Source organism: Sturnus vulgaris, chromosome 10 (genome assembly GCF_052056855.1).
Source record: "Sturnus vulgaris isolate bStuVul1 chromosome 10, bStuVul1.hap1, whole genome shotgun sequence".
In the NCBI taxonomy this organism is placed as follows: Eukaryota; Metazoa; Chordata; class Aves; order Passeriformes; family Sturnidae; genus Sturnus; species Sturnus vulgaris.
Window position 1 is genome coordinate 1367210 of NC_142252.1, and position 25805 is coordinate 1393014.

The following is a 25805-nucleotide window of genomic DNA, read 5'->3' on the forward strand; positions in this document are numbered from 1 at the left end:
TCTGTGGAAATGCAGCCCCTTATCTCTGTGTGAAATAAAACCTGCAATCCCCATGGCACTTTTACCCACAGGGTGGGATGCTGGGAGGACCAAACAGCTCCAAATATTGAACAATGTAAGTCAGCACTATGAGCAATTCTTGTTGTGAGTCAATGTTGAATCCTTGCCAAAGATGCCTTTTACAAATAAAATTTAGCACTAATTTATCAATGGGTTAGTTCAAAACATGATGTAAAGCACTCAGTACATAATGAACCCGTCTGGATCGAAAGAAAATGCTCATAACAACTTTATTATAAATAAATTCTATGTTTAAGTAGACCAAATCAATGTAAGGGTAGTGCTGTGTTTATCCACTGACAATTTCCTACTTTCCTTATTACCTGTACCTGGCAGAGAGGGTTTTGTTAATGTATTTTTTTCCATTTTGTTACTTAACGAAAGTGTCAGCATGTGTTCTTTACTCCTTGCTGTGTTCCCTGCTGCTCCCCAGCCGTCATCTGGTGGCACAAAAGCAACCCAACCCTCCCCCAAGTTCTCTCATGCATGCCACACTCTGCTTCTGGCAGACAGGGCATTTTCTGGGTCACTGTCCCCAGGATGAAAGTAATCCATCTGTGGTGCCGTCCAGAGCTGATCCTGGGGGAAAGGCCACCTGAGTGCTCTCTGTTCACGGCTTCTGTTCTGTGGCCTCCAAGCCAAGAGCGGCTGGGCTGTCTCGGCTTTCCCCAGAGTAACCCCTGCTCTCTGTGTACATCTGCTGCAGGCTGATGCATCTTTCGGCTCGGGGGCTGTTTAGTTTTGTTTTGTTTTCTCCCCTTTGCTGTCCCGATGTCAGCAGTGCCACGGGCAGTACTGACCGTGTCCGGACCCCAAGATCCCGGGGTGCCACTGCACCCGCTCCGTGTCCCGCAGCCCAGCCGGGCAGAGCGGGGCCGGACGGTGCTGCCAGGGCCCGGGGCGGCTCTGGGGGACCGGGGCGGCTCTGAGGGACACGGGCGACTCGGGGGCACCGGGGAGGCTCTGAGGGACCAGGGCGGCTCTGGGGGACCGGGGCGGCTCTGAGGGACACGGGCGACTCGGGGGCACCGGGGAGGCTCTGAGGGACCAGGGCGGCTCTGGGGGACCGGGGCGGCTCTGGGGGACCGGGGCGGCTCGGAGGGACCGGGGCGGCCCTGAGGGGCTCGGGGCGGCTCTGGGGGCCTGGGACCCGCCCGGTGCCCGTGGCGGGCTCCGTGCGCTGAGGGCGGGCGCGGCGCGGCCCCTCCCCGGGGCGGTGCCGGGGCCGGCGGCGGCGGCGGAGCGGGGCCATGGTGAAGATCGGCGTCCAGCAGCCGCCCGCGGCGCTCAAGCCGGACAAGGAGAAGGAGAAGGCGGCGGGGGGCGATGGGGTGGCGGGCGCCGTGCTGCTGCCCCCGGGCGCCGTGAGTGGGGCGGGGGCGAGGGGCGGCGGGAGACGAGGGGTGCGGGTGGTGTGGTGCTGCCTCGGACACGCACCGGCAGAAGTGTCCGGATTCACCGACGGCTGCGGGGGCTGGTGGGCACCGAAGTTTAGAGAAGTGAGGAAGGGATGGGGCAGGGTAGGGGCGCCATGGCGCGAGCAGCTGTCCCTGGGCAGCGGAGCGAGTGTCCAGCGCACACAGTGACTGCAGAACTCATCGCTTTGGGTGGTTTAGCCCGCGGGAATGTAATTTCGGCTTGGTCATATATGGGTGGATTTCAAATCCTGACATCTCTGGAGGCTTCGGGTTGGCACGGGGAAGAGGCAAGAGGAGGAAAACAGATGGTGCTGGAGCAAGATGAGAAGCAAGTGGCTAAGAGCACACGACTCTAGGTGCTTTGCAGATGGGAGTTGACACGGTGATGTGGAGTTGCTCTGCTGCCTTCAGGTGATGGTTAGGAGAGGGATAACAAGCGCTCATGCCTGCAGGGTTTGGGACTCCTTCAGGCACTAGGGGAACGAAGGCACTGGAACATCCACAGCAGATGCAGAACATGGGCTGGGGCTGGGGTAGAGCCTTGTGGGTCTCTCCCGGACTGTGTGAGCCGTGGCCAGGCGCTGTCAGGCAGTGCGGACACATTCCAGTGGTCGTATGGCCAGTGAACCAGACACTGCTGTGTTTGGCAGGAGTTGAGTGTTTCTGAAGTCTGTGGTGCTGGAGAACCCCACTTGCCAGCCCTGCTGCGAGGGTGGACCTGCTGGGTGAATTCCACACTGTGTGGTGTGAGCGTGTTGTCCTGAGCTGGGCCTGACCCACAGCATCGAGGCTGCCTTGTTACAGCGCTTCCATTTCAGAGGAGGAGTCCTGAATGGTGTTTCTGTATTCCTCACAAATCTCTAGGCTGTGCATGTGGTCTGATCCTTTATTGAACCCTAGTATCTCTCTGACTCAAAAAACGATATGCGAGCTATGGTTTTGCTCTGCTCCTGTGGAAATTGCCCTGGAGAAGTGCTTTGCAGTAGGGGCTCCAGGAGACTGCCCTGTTCTGCAGAGTTCAGGGGGTCACTTACACCATGATGATCTCTGCCATCACTCACGATGTGCTCGCAGCTCTCGGCTCTGCTGCCAGGGTCTGGCTGTGCTCAGTCTGTCATGGTTACATCTGTTAATGTCACACCAAGGAGCTCTGCAGAGACCTGGGGGAACGTGGCCAACTGTGACCTCGGTGATTTCCTGACTGTATTTCCTAATTACAAACTAAGGTGCTAGTTTTCTTCCAGCCTCTCATGTCCAACCCTGGAAGCTGACAATCACACTGGACTTCCAGCTCATCCTGCCATTAAGCCAGCTTTCCACAGCCAGAAACTCAGCTCTTCTGTTGATCCTGCATGAGTTCAGGCAGGATCTATCTATTTCTCATGAGCACTGTGAGAAAAGGAGTTTAAAAAGTAATATAAGTAACAGAAACTTATTTCTATCATTAGTGCTGCCAGATCCTAGAAATCAAAATTATTCTGATTCAGGTCCTGCCAGATGTATGAAATTGGCTTAGGTAGCAAATAATGAATTTTGTTTTTTTGGCATTGCCTTGGGCCTTTCTCTGACTCCTGGGAGGCATGGTGGTATTCTTTTAAGCCCACCTTTGTGAGCTACAAAGGAACTTAAAAACATGAATTTAGAACAAAGGCTCTTCAACAGTCTCTTGATTCCAGCAGACAGACATGTAAGAACATCAACATGAGACCCACGAAATAAGGGCAGGAGTGGGTTACAGAGTCTGTGCAGCGTGAGGATGTCCAGGGAGCAGCACATCCACTGGCATCAGGTGGCCTCTTCCTGATGATATTTTTCAGGCTATGACAGTGGATTCTTTGGAGTGCTTGGGCTTAGCTGGAGCTTTATCTTTGTAAAACACCCAGCTTGCAGTGTTGGTCTTTCCATGGCCAGGCTTTCATGCTATACTCCTGTTCCTGCTGCCAATGATTTCTGTCTGTGTGTGTCTTTCTCTAGCTGCCTTGCAGCAAAATGGCATTGGTGACATGCAAACAACATGCTCTGCATTCCTTTCCTCTTTGATCTCATAACTTCAATCCCAGCGATAGGAGCCAGAGCTGGGAAGTGATTCAGCACAGCTTCCGCAGCCTGTGAATTTTGGCAGGTGCTCGGTGAATGCAAAGATGCGGCAGGCAGCAAGATGTCTGTGATGCTAATGTGTCCTGAAAAGTAGTAGGTGAGGAGTCGTGGCAGCACACTTGCATGTGCTGAGCCTTGTTTCTCCCCTGCACAGCTTGGCTTGAATCAGGAAGAATATGCAATTTAAACTCCTGTCAGAAAAATCCACATAATTTTGAGACTGTTGCAAGACTTTAAGAGCATATAGAAGAAACACTCTTGTCATTAGTAGGAACAGTGGGGATGTAGCAGCCTTGAGCAGAAGGCAGCTTGAGGTTATGCAGCCAGTAAAATAATCCGTTGTGTCCATTGGCAAATATTTTTTCAGATGTAAAGTAGTCTTCGGTGAGTTTTCATTTAACTCCATATTTGCAGTCTGAAATGGAGATAAATACATAGGCTGTGTCTTTAACTAGCCTGGGAAATGTATTCCTTGTGATTGTGATGGATGTTGAAACCCACAGGAACCAAATTAAACTTATGGCTGGAGCTCTCTAGTCAAAATGTGGCTTGGGTTTTTTTGGGTTTTTTTTTTTGATCCCTTGTGCACCCCTCTAATAATTGTTCATTATTTGGCAGAGACAGGCATGGGGGCTGTGAAGGTTTTCTGGGGTGCACACAATGGTGTCTGCAGGGTGTGTCTGATGTTTTGCTCTTGGTTGGTTGCAGTAATACCAGGCTTTGATTTTGTGCCTTTCATCCCGTCTGCATTTCCAAAGTCTTGACAAGACTCAGTGGTCTTTGGATCCCAACCTTCGTGGTTGTGTGGAGAAGTTTCCCACAAGGAGCTGTTTGCTGCCTGGCACTGGATCCATCCAGCCCATCCGTGTCTGTGTAGTGTCTTTGTAGCTGCACCTTAGGAGCTCTGTCTGGTGGGTGCCTCAGCTTCTGGCTGCTGGCTGAGCTGCCTCAGCCTCCTCCTTGTTGCCTCAGCTCCCATACCCAGCGGGGTTGCCCTGTTTGGCAGAAATAGCAGGGCAAAGCCTGGAGACCTGTGGGGAGCACAGAGAGCCCTGAGAGCCCCTCTGGTGCCCGGGAAGCTCTGTTCCTGTGGCTGCACATCTCCCCACTGAGGAGCAGGTCTGCTGTGGGTGTGGAGCTCTTGAGCAGTCAGATAGTGCCTCACTGCTGGGGCTGGTGCTGTGTCCCTGCTCCCCTGCCTTTCCTGCTGCTCAGCTGGGCATGGTGAGCTGGGAATGCTTTGCATTTGCCCGAGCAAGCCCAAGAGGATCAGCCTTTCATGATGGCAGCAGGACAGCAGTGCCACTTGTGGCTCTCCCAGGGGTTTGGTGCACCTGGAGCAGTGGTGCTCCAGAGCTGGGTTCCTGCTCAGGGGCAGGTGGAGGAGCAGTGGCTCTTTGGGCGTGTAAAGCAGAGCCACACCAGCCTGGGCACTCTGCCATGCCAGTGCAGCGCTGGGCTTTGTGAGCCACTTCCTTGCAGAATGTTGTGAGGTGGGAGACAGATGGCGAGGGAAGGGGATGTGAGGAAGAGTCTTTTAAAGAGACTTTTTCACAAAGCAAGCTGTAAATTCAGAGAGAGGAAGGGAAGACTCGCTGGGAGCAGTGTGCATTGATTGTGCTCATTGACATGTTTGCAGGCTTGAGTCCAGGCTGGAGGCTCTCGAGCTGCAGGGGTTCTCACCACGTTTGGGCTTAGGGAGTTGGATATGGTAGATCCTAATTTGAAGAAGCAGCCTCCTGTAACAGAAGGTTATTCCTGATCTTTGCCCAACACTCCTATAACCACGTGAGCTGAAGTGACAACTTCTTTTTGTGGCCTGTACAGAGTTGTCAGCTGAAAGAGAAGCACTGTCATTTGGTTTTAGTTCTCTGTGGTTTGGGAATGCCTTGGAAGCAAAGGAAAAGATCTGAATTGGAAAAAAAATTGTCTCTGGACCTTTGCAGGATCTGCTGTAATGAAATACTGGACTTCAGTGTCTTACTGGACTCCAGGCATGAATATTTGATATTCCAGCTGAGCATGACAAAGGATCTGGCTAAAACTGGCAGAGGGATTAGGACAGAGAATGTCTATTCCAAGTAGATACGTTATAAATGCAACCAAATTTTGAAAACTATAGCTGTCTTTCACCAGAGAGGTGCAGACTGAAGAGCTGGAGACAGAGGAACTGGAAATATCTGTCTAGAGGTGTGTGTTCTCTCAAAGCTGGGGGGAGCCAGCCCAGCTTTGCATGGAGGAGCTCTTCACCTGGGAAGAGCCTGTGTTGCATTTACCCACTTTGGAAACAGCAGTTTTGGTGTGCCCAAACACAGAAAACCAAGAAATACCTTTAAAAAGAGGAGTTTCAAAGGGTACAAATGAAGCAAAAGGAAGTATGGGACAGAAGCCCAGAAGAAGGGAGCTGCATCCAGCAGGGTACTGCAGCCAGGTCTGGAGAGATGGAGGATGAGGTGTTCTTGTGCATTGCTCTGCAGTTCCTGATTTTGTGCTACCAAATGTTTGCTCATTACAAGGTTTACAGGAGATGGAAAACACATTTTCACTTGTAGACGTGTATTTTCTTCCCAAGTGATGTGTGAGAACCTAGGAATGTTTGGGGAGTTTTTTAATGCCAGTGTTACCATTTGAGGGAGGACAGTGTGAGAGTGCTGGATTTTTTCACTCATCTCTCTGCACTTGCTTTTCAGAGTTGTCTTCCTTGGTGCCATGCCCTACCTTTGAAGTCAGTTTGAACAACAAAGAGAAGGGTAAATTTGCCTCCTCTCTCTTGCTGTTGTTAAACTAGACACCTTTTCTTTGTGGTGAATTTTCAAGTGTAGGATTGATTGTCAGAGTTTTCCTATGCTGTTGCTGGGAGAAAAGATAATAGCTGTCAGTGTTCCAGAGGGGAGCAATGACTTCATTTTATGGTGTGACACTGTGCAAGTCTTGATTTTCAGGGAAGAAGCAAATGCTATAAGCTGAAGTCTGGTTCCTTGAAGGTGATTGAACTTGCCCTCCAGGAGATGCTGGACTCAGCCCCTCTGCTCAGAGTGATCAATGCTGGTTTCTGGCTGTGACTGCCCCTCTTCTCTTCAGAACCAGCAGTAGGCAGGACCTTCAGTGATCTTGGGCATGGCTGTGTCCTTTCTTACAGTTTTTTGGGAATCAGTCACATCTAGAGGAAGAGTGAGGAGGGGAGTGCTGGCTTCATTGGCCATAGCCAGATCAGCAGAGCTTGGCTTCTCTTGGTGAGATCCAGAATGGTTGATTTGACCATCTCTTCCTGCCTTTACTGTGCAAGCTCCGAGGTGGGTGCTGTGATTTTAAATAGTACACAGACACAGAGCTTTCTGGGGAAAGCAGTGTGAGAGCCCAGTGGCAGTGTCCAGGTGAGTCCTGGGCCCAGCTGTTGCTCTGCACTGGTGCTCCATTAGTATCCAAAGGCATCACTAGAGTTGAAAAACAGGTGAAACAGTGTGAAACCTTTTGATGTGTCTTTTCCCTGCCACATTTTCTGCTTTCAGATGTGTTTCCGCAGCACCCAGTCCTCCACAACTCTCACAAACTCAGCCTCTGTCTCTCTTGGCTTGTGCCCAGGGCCACTTGCATGGGCGCATGGTAGGTGGGCTTGTTTTACATGGGAGCTGTTGCAGAACTGCAGTCTAGGGAAGGGTGTGTGTCCTCAGGGACAGCTCAGCACTTTGGGGGCACCCAGGCTCGTGGCTTGCTTCTTCCAAGTATGATGGTAGAAGCAAACAGACTGGTTTTGGGAGCAGCTTCTCTTCCCTTCACCCGGGAGGAGAAGGAAGACTCAGCTACACCAAGAGCAAGCTGAAAGCTGCTGGCATTTCCTTATCTCAGTTTCGCAGTGTTCTGGAATATTTTTGGCATTTGTGAGAGGTCTTTTAAGGAGTCAGGTGTCTGGCCACCTGCAGATGTCTTTACCTTTGAGTCAAGGCTCTCTTTAAATTTGCCAACCTCTCAGGTTAAGAGCTTCCCCTATTCCCAGAACAGCTGCTCTGCTTCGCTCTTGCTTGAGCTGCCTTTTGCCTTTCATTGCTCTGGAGAGGTTGTGAGACCCAGTGCCAAAGCTTAACTTCCCTTCTTCTCCTGGGGAAAATTCCCATTCTTTTAATGCCACCTCCTACTTCAGGGAGTCTTTAATAAAAAAACCCTAAAACCCCTAAACAACCCATGGCCTTCACATGGCTGTGGTCACTCCTTCTCTCTCCCAGGTGCTCCAGAGCCTTTTATCTATGGTGTTGGAGCTGCTCCGTGGCAAGGACTGATTTTCCCCATCATTGCAGTGAGTTGCCTGGAAATCAGACTGTGTTTATCAGAATCAGTATTTTGGCAGTCAGGCTGTTAAATGCCCAGGTTGGGATATTTTTTTGCCACTTTGTCACAGCTGTTTATTTTCTCTCTGGCTGCCTCTCTGTTCAACATGATGCTCGGGGCTTCAGCTGTGAGCGTGGTGAGAACAGCCTTGTTTTTACCAGGGGCTTTGTTGGCTCTGCTAATGCTCTGAATGGTTGTACTCTTGGGAAGAAGGAGAGGGAGGCTGGAATCATTCCAGCTGGAAGTTATGCCTCCGCCAAAAAAAAAAAAAAAAAAAAAAGGAAATTAATTCCTCACCCCTGTACAAAGAGGGAGGAGAAAGAGCCCCTCAGTTCCAGAAAGGGATGCAAAAAGGAGAAAAGAGGGGGATTTATATCTCTCTTGCTGATGAGGGAGAAGGAAAATATGATCACTGAGTGCTTAAGAGCTCCCACATGCTAGGCTGCATTTTTAACATCCTGCTGTCTTTGTCATATAGCAACAAAGCTGGGGGTTTTAATTAGCCAGTAGTTGTTTTTGATATTCTAATTTCCAGTGCTGTGAAGTGACTCCTGAGGCAGGTGGCTTTGTTGCTAGTCACGTGCTGTGGTGTCACTCAAAGGTGTGATTAGATTCATTTATTGCAACTTTTTTGCCTTCAGCTGTGATAGTCTCTTAATTACAGGCTTGCTTTTGGGTTTTTGTTTTTTTGCTTCCAGGCGTCTTTGAGTCCAAAAGTCATCAGTTGTGTTCTCTGTGGAAATGCTGTAGGGTGGCCAGTGCAGGCACTGCTCAAGGGCTGTGAGCAGGGACTTTGGTTGCCTTGGAAACTGTGCACCCTACATATATATATATATATATATGTGTGTGTGTGTATGTTTTCCTCTCTGTCTGTGCATGCACTTTTCCTTTTCTGACCTAGAGCATCAGAAATGCCCTTCAGCCTGGAAGGACTCTCCTTCCATGTGTGGGTTCCTTGAGATGCCTCTCACTGCTAATGCAGAGCTTTGACCCCTCTAAGCCAGGGCAGATCCTCAGGCAGTCTTCGCCCATGTGCTTTCCTGGTATTCTCCTCATTTTGCCCTCCTCTCCTCTCCTCTCCTCTCCTCTCCTCTCCTCTCCTCTCCTCTCCTCTCCTCTCCTCTCCTCTCCTCTCCTCTCCTCTCCTCTCCTCTCCTCTCCTCTCCTCTCCTCTCCTCTCCTCTCCTCTCCTCTCCTCTCCTCTCCTCTCCTCTCCTCTCCTCTCCTCTCCTCTCCTCTCCTCTCCTCTCCTCTCCTCTCCTCTCCTCTCCTCTCCTCTCCTCTCCTCTCCTCTCCTCTCCTCTCCTCTCCTCTCCTCTCCTCTCCTCTCCTCTCCTCTCCTCTCCTCTCCTCTCCTCTCCTCTCCTCTCCTCTCCTCTCCTCTCCTCTCCTCTCCTCTCCTCTCCTCTCCTCTCCTCTCCTCTCCTCTCCTCTCCTCTCCTCTCCTCTCCTCTCCTCTCCTCTCCTCTCCTCTCCTCTCCTCTCCTCTCCTCTCCTCTCCTCTCCTCTCCTCTCCTCTCCTCTCCTCTCCTCTCCTCTCCTCTCCTCTCCTCTCCTCTCCTCTCCTCTCCTCTCCTCTCCTCTCCTCTCCTCTCCTCTCCTCTCCTCTCCTCTCCTCTCCTCTCCTCTCCTCTCCTCTCCTCTCCTCTCCTCTCCTCTCCTCTCCTCTCCTCTCCTCTCCTCTCCTCTCCTCTCCTCTCCTCTCCTCTCCTCTCCTCTCCTCTCCTCTCCTCTCCTCTCCTCTCCTCTCCTCTCCTCTCCTCTCCTCTCCTCTCCTCTCCTCTCCTCTCCTCTCCTCTCCCCTCCCCTCCCCTCCCCTCCCCTCCCCTCCCCTCCCCTCCCCTCCCCTCCCCTCCCCTCCCCTCCCCTCCCCTCCCCTCCCCTCCCCTCCCCTCCCCTCCCCTCCCCTCCCCTCCCCTCCCCTCCCCTCCCCTCCCCTCCCCTCCCCTCCCCTCCCCTCCCCTCCCCTCCCCTCTCCTCTCCTCTCCTCTCCTCTCCTCTCCTCTCCTCTCCTCTCCTCTCCTCTCCCTTTTTGTTCATCTGGCACATCTTTGGAGTGTCTGGGGTGCTTTGATGGATGCCAGGATGCCTTTGCTGTGATATTTTCTCCCTCTGTTCCTCTCCCTCTTCTTGTCCTCCTTTGTCTGCCTTTTTCCTGTGTGTAGTCTCTCACCTCCCTTCTGCAGGGCTTGGCAGGTGCTCCAGTCTGGAGCCTGCCTGCCCACCCAGCCATCCCTGGGGGCTCTCCACCACTGAGCTCCCCTGGTTGCAATTCCTGAGTACAGGCATGGTTGTCTTCGGGAGGCAGCTCTGGATTTCTTCACCTTACAGCTTATCCCACAAACTCCCCAGTGCTTTTCCTGGAGCAGGGGAGCAGCATTAATGGCTGGGCACCTGCAGGTAGTAGGGGTGCTGGCACTGGGGGGTGTTGATGAGAGGGCTTTGCTTCATGTGCAGAAAGAGCAGGCTCTCGATACAGGCCTGGGGGGCGCTCTCCCGAGAGGGGACACTCAAAGCTAAGCCATCACATCTGAGGAGAGGTCAGTCCCTTCCACCTTACACCTACTGTAAGTGGCAGCACTGCAGTTCTCCAGCAGTCACCTGTGGGCTTTTCTACTTGAAGTCTGTGGAGGTGCCACTATTGCAAGTCCTTATGTTTTGTAAAGCAGTGACTGATTTTGCTGTGAATATGGGACTTGATGTGCTGGAGGTAGCGACCTTGAACTGATTTTTTTTCTTTTCCCATGGTCTATATTGGCCTTTGTGTACCAGAAATGAGTGAACAGCAAGGTAAGTTAGATTGTTCTGATGTGGGTTTCTTAAGTTTGGGGCCTGTATCCTTTGAGGGAGCCATGGCAGTGTCTGCAGTTATGTCAGTGCATCAAACATTGAAAGCTCAGGCTGCTGCTCCCTTTAACAGTGTCCCAGAGAGCGATGGCATATTTCAGATGGCACTGCTCTCCAAACTGCATCCCTTTGCATTGCATTTCTCTCCTCACTTGTCAGTCATCAAAATCACATCTACTATTTTTAGTCACCCCATGCTTCTTTTCCTGTTGGGGGTGTATATTTAGGCACTTGCCAATTTCTGTCTCCTGTTTGTCAGGCCCTGCCACACCTAAAAGGAAAGATTTCAAACCAGTGTGTTTCAGAAATGCAGGAAGAAGGATTTGTGGAGGTCTCAGAGCTGTTTCCAAAGCTGAAGAAGCAGAAAAGGCAATATGCAACTCAGGAAGGGATCGAGGCATGACACGACAACTTTAATTTTCTCACTTCTGTCATCTTCAGTGAGACATGGGTGATGAAGGAGCAATAATGTCACTTTTCTATTTTTATAACCTTCTCCTGTATTAATGAGAAATTCCAAAGGCAGCATCTCACCAGGTATGGTTCTTGTGAACAGCTCCTCCAGTACTGTGTCCAAAGGCTTGGTGCTGTGGATTTGGGGGGGTTGGCTCAGCCACAGGTGCCTGGGATGTTTTCCTGGTCTGACTCACTGTGGCCTTTGAACTTGATTTCCAAACCTTGGACCAGACATTGTGCCCAGCTAGGCCTCTGTCCACCACCCCCTTGTAGGAGAACTCTTCCTTAACTATTTAGTACCAAGCAGGGATAACAGGACACCACCAATTTTCGTCATGTCCTCAGCAAGACCTGAAGTTCCAAAGAAAATCCACAGACTGAATTAGGACTTCTTCCCAACCCTCAGGCTACTTTCAAGCCTCTTCTACCCCATGGTCTGTATCATGCCTCCATCCTTTCTCCATCCTTTCCCATCTGTGTTTTTGCTGCCTGTGCTCTGTTCCATGAGCTGGCAGGGCACTGAGTCCTGGTGAAGAGCCTGTTTATCTGAGGAAAGGAATTCCTTTTTATATTCCAATATCCTGTCTGCTGGGCTGAGTGTCTGAAAGCAATCATGCCTGCACTCTGAGGCAGAGTCAGCATGTCTGGGAGCTGAGGCTTGTGCCTGGAGTTGCCTCTGACTCTTCCCAGCGGAATGAAGGATTAGCAGAACAATGCCAGGCAAAAGCCCAAGATGTGCAGGTGCTCTTTGTGGCAGGTGGGTGCTTTTTCACCCCCACTGCCCATGCAGGGGAAGAGCGAGCTGTGGCCTCCCCTTGGGTTGCAGAGCATAAGGAGCTCTAGCCATTGCCTCTTCTGAAATTCTCCACTGGAAAAGCAGCTGGCCCCCTTTCTGTAAGGGTCAGCAAGGTGGCACTGCCAAGGGAAATGGAGCAAAGAAGAAATCACTGTGTGGAGTGGCAGTGGGATACCCTGCAGAGCTGAGGATGTGTCTCTGCATGCTCCCACACATCTGTAGTGCCTGGACCGTGGGCATGCTGCCTTTCTGCCACTGCTGTTGCTTTTCCTTCTGTTCTTTCATGGAGAAACAAATGATTGTTTGTCCTCTGCCCGGCCCAGGGAGGGGAGGAAGGGCCTTATGTTCATTTTTGTGTAAAATATGTCCAGCTCTTGGAATATTGTGTTTAAAACAATGAAAAGAGGAAAGCCCATTTACTCAGCTGAAATACCTGTCCCTGCCTCTGCCCAGGGATGGCTTTGTCCCCAGCCTTTCCCATTCCTCTTGGCCAAAAAAACCCCAGGCTTGATCAGGGCAGAAAATTAATAGGATGGCTTGTTGCAAGCAGGTGTGTCTGGTTAATGAATTCTCTAGAATATTGTTAGACATCTAGTGAATGCACAGCATTTTTGTCTGTTAATATTTTGATTTTTGTGCTTTGGAAATGCACATCTTGAAGGCATGAACTGCTTTTCAGGAAAAGCCTGCTGCCAAGTCTGATTCTCCCCTTGCTGGGGAGCCAGGCATTCCTAGGCAAGAAAGATGGAAGTCAGCTGTGATGGATTTTTCTGGTTTTTAGAGTTTGTAAACTATTCTACTGCAGTGAGTGGGGGTCATGTGGCAAAGGAGGTGTGTAGAGGCACGAGCAGGGCAGCAGCCTGTGGAAGAAGCTTCTTGGATGTTTCCAGTCTGGTGCAGATTGGTTATCCTGGGTGAAGATTGCTAGAGCAGGCTGTGCACTGCTCCATCCGTGGACTCTCAGCACTGGGGATGCCTCCAACCCCAAGCTGAGCTGCAGACTGATGTAGCTGCTTTTAATTGTCATTTATTCACAGTGATAAAGGCTGGTGGCTTTTCTGTCTGCTGGGCTGGCAGATGGAGACACCTTTTTAGGCAGGTTTTTCCAGGTGATTTTTACGCAGTATTTTGCAGGACTGTGCTAACTGTTCCCTTTGGCCTGGCTGGCTGCATTTTTAACCTCACTGCCTAAATTGCTGCTCCATCAGAATGATTGCTGTTGATTTTTCTTCTTTCCTCCCTCAGAATTTGGGGGTTTGTTTAATAACTTCTTCCAGAGCAAAGCTCTGCTTTGCTTCTCCCACCTTCTCCCACAAGGCAAAGCTCAGGCATTTTTTCTGGAGCCAGAAATGTTTTGTAGGGAGCAGAACTAATCTTTGGCAGTGAGAGGTGAGATATCTCACAGTGTCTTTGGTCATGCAAAGAAGACAGAGCTGCCCTAGCAAGTAGCAAACCACTGAGGGCTTATTTCCCCTCCCTACCATTCCTCAAACACAGCTTTTGTTTTAGTGGGAGTGGTGTTTTTTGCCCTTTGTGTTGCTGTGTCCCCATGAAGTCTCTCTCCCAGCCCTCTCTGGAATCAGCACTGGCAGCCCACCGCAGCAGCAGCAGTGCATTAACCACCACAGCAACCTGGCACCTTTTGGATATGGTTCACTTGCAGAGCATTAAACATTTTCTCAGCCTTGCTTCAGTGGCAGGAGATCTTCTTCTTCCTCTTCACCCCCACCATCTGCACTCTTTCTGTGGTGACAAGTATCTGGGGAAAGCTGTTTTTGTGAAACACTTGACATCCAGCATGACTTTCTTGTCCTAGTGGTTCATGTCAGAAAGCCTTTAAACTTCCTCTAGTAATGTGATTTTTTCTTTTTTTTCCTGTTCTTTGTCGCTTGTCAGAGTTGCTGCCCATTGTCTGGAGAAGGAGAAGAAAAATGTGATATTTTTCAGCTTGCTCATCCCTTTATTTGCTAGAGGAGCAGCAGCAAACTGATTACAGTGATCCTTCAGTGCAGGGAGCTGGCAGTGAATAGAGGTGCTGTGGGTCTTCCAGCAGCTGGGATGAAGGAGAAATAAATGTAGATTAATTTCTCCTGGAGGTGTGCTGGAATTGTAGCTTCCCCCAAAGCAATTTGGTCTTGGCAGTTATCAGGCTGAATGTGGCTAGGAATAGAAAATTCAGTATGTGGAGGAGTCCCTGTTGGCTGGGAGTGCAGCAGGCGGGAGAGGGGCTGCAGGCTCCTGGCTCTGCCCCTGCTCCTGCATCTCAGGGGAGCTCAGGTGCGGGGCAGGAGCAGGGAATGCCCACCTGGCAGGGTCCCCAGGGTGCCTCAGTGATGCTGGGGTGTCCTAGTCTGGGACAGGAGCGATGCCTCCAAGCCTGACACTGAGCTGCTGCTCTCACAAGGGCTGCTCCAAGGTAGGGAAAGGAGGAGAGGTGTTTGCTGCCAGCCGGGCTGGGCAGAGCTCGTCTGATGCCACCAGAGGGTGGCAGGGGCCCAGAGGCCTCTCCCATTGGGGCTTCGGCACTGGCATCACCCTGTGGGTCTTGGCCACGTTATCCTGGAGAAACATCTCTTCTTTGAAGAGGTGAGGGACCTTAGAAATGAGAGGCTGATTTTTGCTTTTCAGTCTGTTCCTGCCATTCGTAGCAGTCTCCAAGTAGCTGTGGAGAGAATGTCTGTCTAATCAAACACATGAGACCACAAACTGCACAGAGGGAGTTAATCTGCAAGAGCCCTCCCTGGTGCCTCTCCCCCCTGCCTGCCTGCTCAGCTGAGGGCAGCTTTCAGCTCTTCTCTGTGGAAACTGGGGCATCTCTGAACCAGCTTCTTTTATCTGCTTCTGAAAGGCCTTACATCTTCCTGCCTAACATTTTGAAGAGTTATTTTGGTAGTAAAAACAAGAGCATCATAGGTTGGGATGACCTGTGTCCGGGAGGTACCCCTGCCTTTGCACTGCCCTCTGTTTTCAGGGCTGTGACAAGGTGAGCTGGCTGTTGCCTGTATAGATTGGGCAGCACTCTGAAAAGGACAGGCATGTTTTCTTTTGATGCTCTGTCCATTTTCCTGGGAGCTATGCTGCAATGTGCTTGAAAATGAAGTTGAGATCAGGGCATCAGTTTGTGTCAGCTCATCCAGCAGGGCCAGGAGATACCTCTCTGGGACCAGTAATTCCCATCACAAAAATTTCCATTGAGAAATTCTACCATGAGTGGCAGCATTTCAACAAAAAAATTGACTATAAATACATAAGTGCTGTTACATTCAGTAGCCAGGAAGTCTTAGTTCCTGATTTTATTTTTTATTTTTGGTCAGTCTTTATCGCCCACTGAAACAAAGCTTGTCTTTGTTCTGAACAATTGGTGGGAAGCTGGTGATACATATGCTGTGTATATTCACACACACACACAGTTTTTTCTCAATACACTTTTTTTTCTCAATACATATAAATATATATGTATATAATGTATATAGTTTATGTATCTGGGATAAGGGAGGCAAAATGCACAAGAAGTGTTATACTGTCACCAGGTGTGAAGAAGCTTTGCAGCGCCTGTTCATTGCACAGCATGACCTCTGTGGATGGAACAGCAGGTTGGTGGTGCCCTGGAGCACCCTGTGGATGGAAGAGCAGGTTGGTGGTGCCCTGGAGCACCCTGTGGATGGAAGAGCAGGATGGTGGTGCTCTGGAGCACCCTGTGGATGGAAGAGCAGGATGGTGGTGGCCTGGAGCAGCAGCTGACAGTGCTGTGGTTGTGTCCCTCAGGAGGAGCCGGTCCCCGCGGCGCAGGGCCGCCGGTCATCGCTCAGTGGGGTGTGCTACCTGACCATGGGCCTGCTTGTGCTGCTGCTGGGGCTAGTCTTTGCATCAATGTACGTGTACAGGTACTTCTTCATCACCCAGGTAAGAGCAACTTGGGAAGCACTTCTGGTTCCATCAGCCTGAGCAGCCAGACCACCTTTGAGAGAGGTGCTGCTGGCTTTTGTTGCCCTGCACTGTGGTGACTCAGGAGCCAGGTTGCTGGTCACTGCAGATGATGCATTTCCTCAGTGGTAGGCTCAGGCTGACCTCCATGCCCAGTGCCAGGAAGGGCCTTCCAGAAACCCTCCCCTTCCCTTATGGCTTTGTTGTGCTTTCTTTTTAACTGCATAAAAATATCCTGCCTGTTGTACCTTTTAAACTCCACATCTCTACTCTCCGGGGTATGACAATCTGAAAGCCTGGCTTGTGAGGGGAGAACAAGCCTGGAGAGAACAGGGGGTACAGGCAAGGGAACAGCTTTTTGCAGTAGGTTTTGTAGGCTCTAGCACAGAAAAACTCTGTAGGTGTGACAAAAATAGGTGCTGGTATTAATAAAGCAAGCAGAGAAGTAAGAACTAAGTGGGAGATGATGAGATGATGTAGAAAGTGAGCTCTCAACCTCCTTTACATTCAGCACCTTTTCTTCCCTGTAGTCTTTGTAAAGCCTGGCCTGGCCTGGCCTGGCCAAGGCACTGGGCTGGCAGCACAGTGGAAGGTCAGAACAGAGGCAATGAGACAGGGCAGAGCTGCTTTTTAAGGAGGAAAACCAAGAAACCCCAGAGCACTGATTTGCACCGGAGTGCTCCTTGTGCTGTGGAGTGGCTATTAGTGAATGAGTGTTAGTGAGCCTTCATCTCTGCAGCCAGCACTTATCCACTCAGCGGAAGAGTCTTTTTATATACTCCTTTTGTCCATAGATTTCCTTGCTGTCAAATTAAATTGCAGTCTTTGTTTCAAGAATCATGGGTGCCTTATTACTTGCTCTCCTTTACATCTGATCTGGAAATGCTCTGACAGCCCCAGAGCTGCTCCCCCCTCACACACAGCCCTGTCTCAGGTGAGGGTACCTGTCACAGGGCTTTTGGTGGAGGCAATTCCCTAGAGAAGCAGCCCTGGCCCTGAGGGAGGCCCTGGCAGGGACACCTTCCAGGTTGCTCAGAGAGAAGCAGCTCCTGTTTTGTTGTGAGGTGAATCCACTTTGTTTTGTTGCATTTGCCACTCCAAGCTACAAGGGCCTCTAGAATTGATGCTCTGCTCAGCCCAAACTTCTAAGCCTCCTGTAGAAAAATGCAGTTACTGGAAACCGTGGCTATAGGGGAATGTGAACAGCATGGTGAGAAATATAAGAGCTTGCACTTTGCCTTTTTGAATTACTCTTCATGAAAGCTGACAGGGAATTCTTTATTCACTTTGGACCTGGCTAGCATGAGGTGAGGTGTGATCGTTTCACAAGGGTAATTTGCACTAGGCTCACCGAGAATGTTCTCTGGTAAAAAGATTGATCTTGAAATATCTTCAAGCATCTGATGAATGTTTTACCCAGGGGGGGTACATTCCTACCCATGTTTGCTGGAGCTGTTAGGGGTGTGTGTGCTGTACCTCTGCCTGGGTCTGTCCCCACAGCTGCCCCGTGAGAGCGTGTTCCACTGCGGTGTCCTGTACGAAGACTCGCTCTACTCGCCCTTCAAAGGGCAGCTGGAGCTGCACGAAGATGTCAAGATCTACATTGAAGAGAACTACGAGCAAATCAATGTCCCAGTGCCCCAGTTTGGAGGGAGCGACCCTGCAGACATCATCCACGATTTCCAGCGAGTAAGGAGCTCCTGGGGCCTTTGGGGGGCTGAGCTGTGTGCACCAGCTCCGTGTTCATGGCCTAGCACTGTCACTGTTGTCACATTCCTGAGCTGCTCTCCTGCCCAAGGCCCTCTCTGGGTTTTTCCAACCCTCTCTTCTACTTGCTTGGTAGGGAGGTTTGCTTAACACAGTTTCCTGCTTTCCCTGAATTCCCTCTTCTCACCCATTTTCGCAGTCACAGCTGATTGCAGAGGGCTCAGTTGTGTCATTTCTGTGCTTGGAACGCAGGGTCTGACAGCGTATCATGACATAACACTGGACAAATGCTACGTCATCGAGCTCAACACCACCATCGTGATGCCTCCCCGCAACCTGTGGGAGCTGCTGGTCAACGTGAAGGTACAGCTGCAGCCCTGCTTTTCTGCATGCTTTCCTGGAGTTGGCTCCTGGGTGCCAGCTGGCAGCTCCTGGGAAATCAAAGCTGCTGTGTCTGGGGAAATAAGCCTTGGCCCTGAGTCTTCATGTCAAGTGAAGGCTTCAGCAGGTTTAGCTGACATACTGATTGTGCAGACAGCACAGTAACGCTGGCATGGTGATCAGCCTGACCAGACAGACACAGAGAAGCAGCAGATTCCTTCTCTCTGGTGTTTACTGATTGTTGGAATCAAAGGAAAAAAAAAGAAAAAATTCCTTCCGTGCACCCTCCTGTGGTTTGCACTGTGGTTCGCCAATTGCAGAGCTCTCAGTGTCCCTTGGGGAGGAACAGGCCTTCAGTATTCACCTTTCTGGGGGAGAATCTCTGCTGCCCTCCCTGCTGGGCTGCAGCACCAGCCTTGGGCTCATGCAATTGTGCTCACAGCCAGCATTAATTTGGTTTAGTACCAGAGATTTTGTTCAGTTCAGAAGCCTGTGCTGCTGAAGGCAGCCATCTTAAAATAGAATACTATTTAATCTTCACAGCAGGAAAAAAGCACAGGATTTTTCAGACTGCAAAAGTACATATCTGTCTCAGTCTTCTGCAGGTAAATCAAGGCACTGAGCCTGGGCCTTTTATCACTCCTGGGAGGTTCTGTTTAAAAGAAAGGGGAAAAAAAAAGACAATCTAATTCTTATTCTTCCTTAAATTTCCTTTGCTCGCTTCCTGCTCTGTGCAGCGTGGTGAACTTTGCAGTGTGAGCTCAGAGACAAACAGTTATACCTGGAGAGATGCCTGATCTCCAGTCCCTGTCAGACTCCCAGTTTGTTTCCTAGCAGTCCTCACAGTTCCATGCACTGTGACTGTCTGGTGAATGTGCTGGGAGCCCCACTGGGGCAGGACACACGTTTACTTACAACTCGCTCCAGACCTGTCACACCTGCTGACTGTGGCAGGTGACCAGTCCCTGGGACAGAGTGAAATGGAAGAGGCAGGGTTGTACAAGCTGAGAGAAGACGACTGAGAAATTGGGAATGCTGGTCACATCCTAAAATAACAGATATAAACCCATGGCCAGTGAAAATGATGCACTGTCATTGAATTTAAAAAGGGGATAACAATACAAATAAAGTGGTCTTCAGTGCTTGAAGAGCCCAAAGCAGGTGTGGGTTTAAATAACCTCCTGATTACTGAGATGAATGTCCAGCAGTGTCCAATCTGTGTGCTCTGGATGCTTTAACCTGTACCTTAGAGACATTGTTTTGAAGTGGTTAGCTTGGTTTTGGGCTCAGAAAAAGTTTTTCACCATGAGGACAGTGAAGCAGTGGAACAGGGTGCACAGGGAGGTTGTGCTGCCTCCTTGAAATTCTTGAAGGTGTTCAAAACCAGACAGGGTAAAGTCCTAAGGTCCCTCCCCAGCTGAATTAGCTGTGGGCCTGTGATCTTCATGGCCACATGCAGGGGGGATGGCTTGCTGGTCAGGCAGAAAGCTCAAGTTTCTTCCTGCTGCATGAGGATGTTTATGACCTTATGGCTTGCCCCCTGCTCAGAAGTGCTGCCTTTTGGATGCTGGGTGAGCTTTGCTGGTCCTTGGACTTGGAGACTTTTGCCTTTTCTGCATCTCTGAATGCAGTCAGTCCCTAATGAATGAGACTGATTACCAGCAGAAAGTTTCATTTTGGAGCTCTTCAGGGTCTGAGCAGCAATTAACACCAGTGGTTTGCTCCAGCAGACCGTGCAGCACAGGGAGTTGGGGAACCTCCTTTGCTCTTTCCTCCCGGCCAGCCTGGTGCCAGGGTGCCCCTTGGCAGAGTGGCTGCCACATGCCCTGCACCTGCTTCTTTCAGGCTTTATTCTGTACAGGTGTGACAGTTCAGTGACCAGGCCTGCATCAGTGTCTGGCATGAAAGGATGGAGGGCTGCTCCCATGTGCAGCAGCAGGAGGTTGGAGGTGACCCAGTTAAGTGATGGACGATCCACTCTTGCAGAGCACAAGGTGCTCAGAGCTTTAGCTTGCTGAAAGTTCTTGGCAGAGACTTGAAGGTATTGTTCTTGATGCACAGTCCTGTGATGGAGAAGTGGTGATTCCCTCTTCACTGCCACAGTTATTTCAGTCTGAGACAATGAAGAAACTGGCTGTGTGCTCATGTCTGTCTCTCTGGGCCTTCTCTCCAGGCCAAGGGCACAGCACATCCTGAGCCCCAGCCCTGGCTGTCACTGTGACAGGCCCTGCCAGGAACTGCACGTATCTCACAGCCCCCCTGCTTTCTACCCCTGAGAATCAATAGTGGAATTTCTTGCAGAACTGTTGTGTTAGTGCAGTACAAACTGGCACTAATTGTCTTATCCTGCAGTATTAGAAGACAGCCTTATTGATCCACCTGGCTGTGCCAGCCCAGAGCACAGCAGTGAGTTAAGGTAGTGTGTTTCCAGGTATGTCTCTGTGGAGATAACCAGTCTTGGAAAACAGAAGAGGTGATATTTGTAATGGTGCTGCTCTTGCTTCCTTTTCACCTTGATTATGCTTACCTTGGCCCCAGGGTCTGACAGTTCTTTTATTTCCTTGACATTTCTTAAGGAAAAGGGACCAGAGGTGACTCATTGCTTCATGATCTAGTTAGCATCTACTCACAAGTGCCCCCTGACCCAAGCTGCTCTTGTTACACAGCTCTTTGTTGCTACAGTGGTGTCCAAACAAGAAAGATGCCCTAAGCACCTGGGAATGAGCTTGCAGAGAGTCTTCAGTGCTGAGCTGAACTTTTTCCTTCAGGGAAAGTTGCGACCTCCAACTGTGGGGGGCACATAGAAACCCCATTTTTTCCATCCCCTGGTAGCTTTCTGCCATGACACCTCACTCATCACCCTGGTCTTCATAGTGGTCTCTACCCCAACAGCAGGAATGTCACTGCCCCAGATGTTCCTGGGGCAATGAAGGTATGTGGAGAGCTCAGTGCTTCTCTGAATGTGGTGCTCATGGCCCATCTCAAGTTCCCATTCCTGTGGGCAGGACACTCCCCATTCCTGAAGGGCAGGACATCATTGTGGCTGTGCTGAATGGACCAGAGAGGAGAGGGGAATGTTGGAATGTTGAGCTGGGCTGGTGATTTTGGGTTTTGCCTTTTGAAGTAAATGTAGAGTGCACATTTCAGTGGAGTTTCTGGAATTTTGGTTAAGCTTTTATTTCTCTCCAGATGGGTTTGTTGTACTCTCAGAGTTACAGTTTTGGGCATCCTGCTCTAAAATTTGGGTCAGTTTATAAGAGGGTTGATCCTACACTGACTTCACCCCTTATATGAACATTCCATTTTTGGATCTAATCTGTTTTGTGTGCACTTTGCTAGTAGCAAGGGACAATTTCCTGCAAGGACAAGGACACGTGTTAATTGGTCTCAGTAAGTGGAGCTTGAGCCTCAACAGTGAATGAATTTTCTGCAGTTTGGTTTTCCGTGGTGTTCTGTATGAAACAGTTGCGTTCAGGGAGGAGACCGTGGCAGTATTTGTGCCCGATTTGGGTGGAAACTGTCGTTTCAGAAGGGGACATACCTGCCTCAGACGTACATAATCCAGGAGGAGATGATAGCCACGGAGCACGTCAGTGACATGGAGCAGCTGGGCTCCTTCATCTACCGCCTGTGCAGCGGCAAGGAGACGTACCGGCTGCGGCGGCGCGGCGCCCGCCGACGTGAGAGCCCTGCCCCATCCTCCTGACCCCCATCACAGCCCTGTCCCATCCTCCTGAACCCCCATCCTCCTGATCCTGAATCACAGCCCTGCCCCATCCTCCTCACCCCCATCAGAGCCCTGCCCCATCCTCCTGATCCTGCATCACAGCCCTGCCCCATCCTCCTGAACCCCCATCACAGCCCTGCCCCATCCTCCTGAACCCCCATCACAGCCCTGCCCCATCCTCCTAACCCCACATCACAGCCCTGCCCCATCCTCCTAACCCCACATCACAGCCCTGCCCCATCCTCCTCACCCTACATCACAGCCCTGCCCCATCCTCCTGACCCCACATCACAGCCCTGCCCCATCCTCCCTACCCCACATCACAGCCCTGCCCCATCCTCCCTACCCCACATCACAGCCCTGCCCCATCCTCCCTACCCCACATCACAGCCCTGCTGTGGCTGGTGCAGCCGCACTGGCCTCTTCATGGCCAGAGTGGGGTTTCCCTCTGGGGATTTCCCTTGAGGTGTTTCCCGTCCACTTAATGGAAACCCAACTTCAGGATGCTGCTGCAAATGGGTGCTGACTGCTGTGTTTGTGTCGTCCATCAGCCTGATAGAAACTGCAAAAATGGTTGCAGGAGACAGCAATTCATTTACACGTGGTCTCCTGGGGCTGAACTAATAGCAGGACTGTTGGGAACTGTTTGGAAAATGTTCCTAATGAAGGCACCCGATTCAGTGGCAGCTATTCAGTGCAGATTAGATCTGCAAATTGCCTTTAATTAATTAAGTTTCTAATAGTATGGAAAAACGTTGTGAAGAGGGAAGATTGGACTGCATAAAAATGATTTAATGGAAATCAGCAATATGTACCTTATATTGAAATGGTAACATTGCTGCAAAATACTCTTTAATACCAGTATGTGTATTAATTTGCTTTTAAGGTATACTTAAAGGCTCACCTGGAACATGGACCTGCAGTCAGTTGGGTTTGGATCTCTGGGGCAGCTGCAGAGTGCAGAGGTCCCCATGGCTGTAACTGGTTGTGCTTTCCCAATGGGAGCTGCACTGACATGGAGGAGCTGCTAGCACACACTGCTTGCTGCTCTCGTGGAGCCCTGCCACAGTCCTGCTTGTCATTGGGGCACCACAGGTTTGCTGTAAGAGGGAGGAGCAGGATCAGGCACGCAGGGGTACAAACAGCCCGAGAGGAAGTGCTGTTTAAACACTTCTTGCTACATCCAGGGCTGTGTTCTGTATCAGCCCGTGACTTCTGCTGTTTTCTTGAGGCTTTCTGGTCCCTGAGATGACACTGAGATGCTGTCAGCTGAAACCAGCTGTTTCCAGCCCATGGAAGCTCTCACTGCAGGACTGTATCCTAGAGAATATAGTTAATTCTTCCAAAGACCAGATAATGCTGCTTTCCGTACGGGCTGTCCCCACATTTCAGTGTTCAGAAGTTGCATCTCATCTGCTTTCTTTCCCCCCTTGCTTTGGTTCTTACAGATTATCATTTGTTGATTCACCTCTCTCCTTTCTTTAAATCACTTCTAGGTATCAGTCGACGTGAGGCTGGAAACTGCAATCGTATTCGTCACTTTGAAAACACTTTTGTGGTCGAAACTGTTATCTGCCAAAAGTCATGAAGCCACTCTCCAGATGTAACCTTCCTTGGCTTTGCTTGCACACACATGCACACACATGCTCTCAGCCCTCTCTTTAGACATGGTAATCTGGCTACTTTTTATACTCCCCCCAGCTTGTGCAGCTCTAACCTCTGGGGTCCTTTGTGGCCTTTTCTTCCTTGCTACCTACCCAAGACATTTGCTGGGCTTAAATTTACACAGTGCTCAAAGATAACTGGGGGTAGATGCAGCTTCTTCCACACCACAGGATAGAAATCTCTTGGGAGCAGGTTTGGGTAGAAAGGAGGGCTGAGGAATAGGAATGCTGGAAATAGGTGCTCTTTTCCTGGCTGAGCACTTTCAGTCTGGGATATTGCTCTGAGGCTGCTGTGGCACTGGGACAGAGGGTGTGTGTACAAGAAGAGGATTTCCATTTAGGTGCTGGTGACCTAAACCTAAACAGGAACGGAATAGTTGTGAGGCTACAGACAGGGCAGTTTGAGAGCTCAGCAGAGGGAAGGTGGTGTCAGCAGCAGAACTGATAGTTACTGGCAAGTGAAGAAGCAGGTTTTTCAAATCTTTTAACAGTGTGTATTCTTGTGTAACTCCTCCAGTGAAAGCTGTTTTGATAGTAATCACTGTAGTCCAGCTGTGTATCACATTATCTGCAGGCACCAGTGGAGTACAGATACTGATACAAGGCAAGATTCAGCTGATCAATATACTGCAGAGAAATTGTTTGAACAAAACTGCATTTCTATTGATCATCAGATAGAAGAATTGCAGAGTAATTAAATATTCTTCCCTTCGTTCCATAAATGTAGTTAAAACTAATTGGGTTCTTGAAATGCAGGCAGTTTTTTGGCTTGAAAGAATGGGGTGAGTTTCAACTTGGCACATAGTTGTTAATTGGTTTCCAGCAAATCTGGACTTGTTCACCATCTGTTGAAATGAGCTTGTTGTTTTGGAAGAGGAAGGATAAAGTAAATGCAAGTACAATCATTAACTCAGCAGAACCAAAATGCAAAGTTAATATATTTTAAACCTTTGAGTGTTAATTCTATGAGTTAATTATGTGAAAACAAAACAGGATCTCAGGATGGTCACGTAATGCAATAGGAATTAGTATGTCCTTAGAGGCTGAATATTTATTATTTTATATAAACATAGCTATAAATACTAATTTCTGTCAAGTAGAGGAGGACATTTTGGTTTCATTCTGCTATAAGCTTGATGTAAAATGAAGAATTATGTGCACTTCTTGCAGGTCGGTGTGGAAAGTTCCCACTGCCAGATGGGTATTTACTTTTCTACCATTGTGTTTTCCCATCAATAACTTGCTGCTAGCCCCAGCTTTAATTGCCAAGAGGATGACAAGAAGTGGGTCAGAGAATTGGTTCACTTAATGGAAGTAACTGGTAAATTTAAGCCCTGTGTTTCTCTTCGTTTCTAGAAGCCTGAGCCTGCACTCAGGTGACCATACAGGCCTCCTGCCCTCCCCTCTGGTTCTGCATGATTTCCGTGGTCATTGGATGTGCTAACTGTGCAGTCCCGCAGCTTTAAGGACAAATCTTGGTTCTTTGGGGTCAACTAATGTCGTCACTGTTCCATAGGATGAGAATGCACTTGTCTAGAAAGAAAACATAAGATGCTTTGTATATTTTGTCTGGTGGGAATCTTACTTCTTAGGAAAAACCCATGGGATAATAAAGTCTTTTACCTCTGATCTGTGAAGTGTGTGTTTGTTTGGAATGGGAAGCACATGCCCTCTACAAAGCTGTTGCTGATGGGAGGCAGCCCAGTCCAGCCCAGTGGGGTGGAGGAGCTGGGCAGTGGGAGGATGCTGCAGTGGGGAGGCCCTTCCCCACGGGGATGGGAGAGCTGTGTGGGGATGTGGCTGACCCACTGGGGAGCTGCCCATGCCTGCAGGCTCTGGAGGGCCCTTCCCCTCTCCCTGCACATCCCTGGGACGCCCTAAGGCAGCCTGTGTGCAGAAGTTGCCCAGCTGAGGTGTGTGCAGCAGCCAAATACCTCTGCTGCTTGTGGGGCTGGGGAGCATTGGATCTTTGTGCTCAGCCTTGCTTCTCCAGCTGCTGGATTTCTACACAGAAATGTGTCCAGTGTGACCTAAACCTGCAGTTGCTTTCTGGCTGGCTCTTTGGGGTTTTTCCTTTCCTCACTACACAAAGTAATGGGGGGCCCTTAGTGCCCTCCCTGGCTTTCTCTCCCTGTTTCATCCTGGTAAAGAAGTGTCAAAATATTTTTCCTGAACTTGACTGTTCCTCTTTTCACAATTGTCTCTGGTCAATCAGGGAGGAAGTTAATGTTTTGCTTGTTACAGTCATTTTTGCTGCATTTTGCATTTAACTCTTCAGTATATGGGTGCTCTTTCCATCACTGGGGTTCTGAGGGATACCTTGCAGTATCTCTACCTAAACCTCTTCTCTCAGGCTGGCCCAGCTGGTTCTGCCTGACTGCCCTCTTCCGTCAGCTCTGGGCTGA

At 50.0% G+C, this 25805-nt stretch overlaps 1 protein-coding gene across 1 annotated transcript; it reads left to right on the top strand.

Annotated features, from left to right (window-relative positions):
• Window positions 1-1265: 1265 nt before the first annotated feature.
• On the top strand, window positions 1266-25029 carry ITM2C (integral membrane protein 2C). The gene is made up of 6 exons (XM_014870278.2): window positions 1266-1424; window positions 15763-15900; window positions 17422-17610; window positions 17881-17991; window positions 21539-21689; window positions 23233-25029. Exons 1-6 carry the CDS (start codon window positions 1311-1313, stop codon window positions 23322-23324), a joined length of 795 nt encoding a protein of 264 aa, XP_014725764.2. The 5' UTR covers window positions 1266-1310; the 3' UTR covers window positions 23325-25029.
• Window positions 25030-25805: the final 776 nt, after the last annotated feature.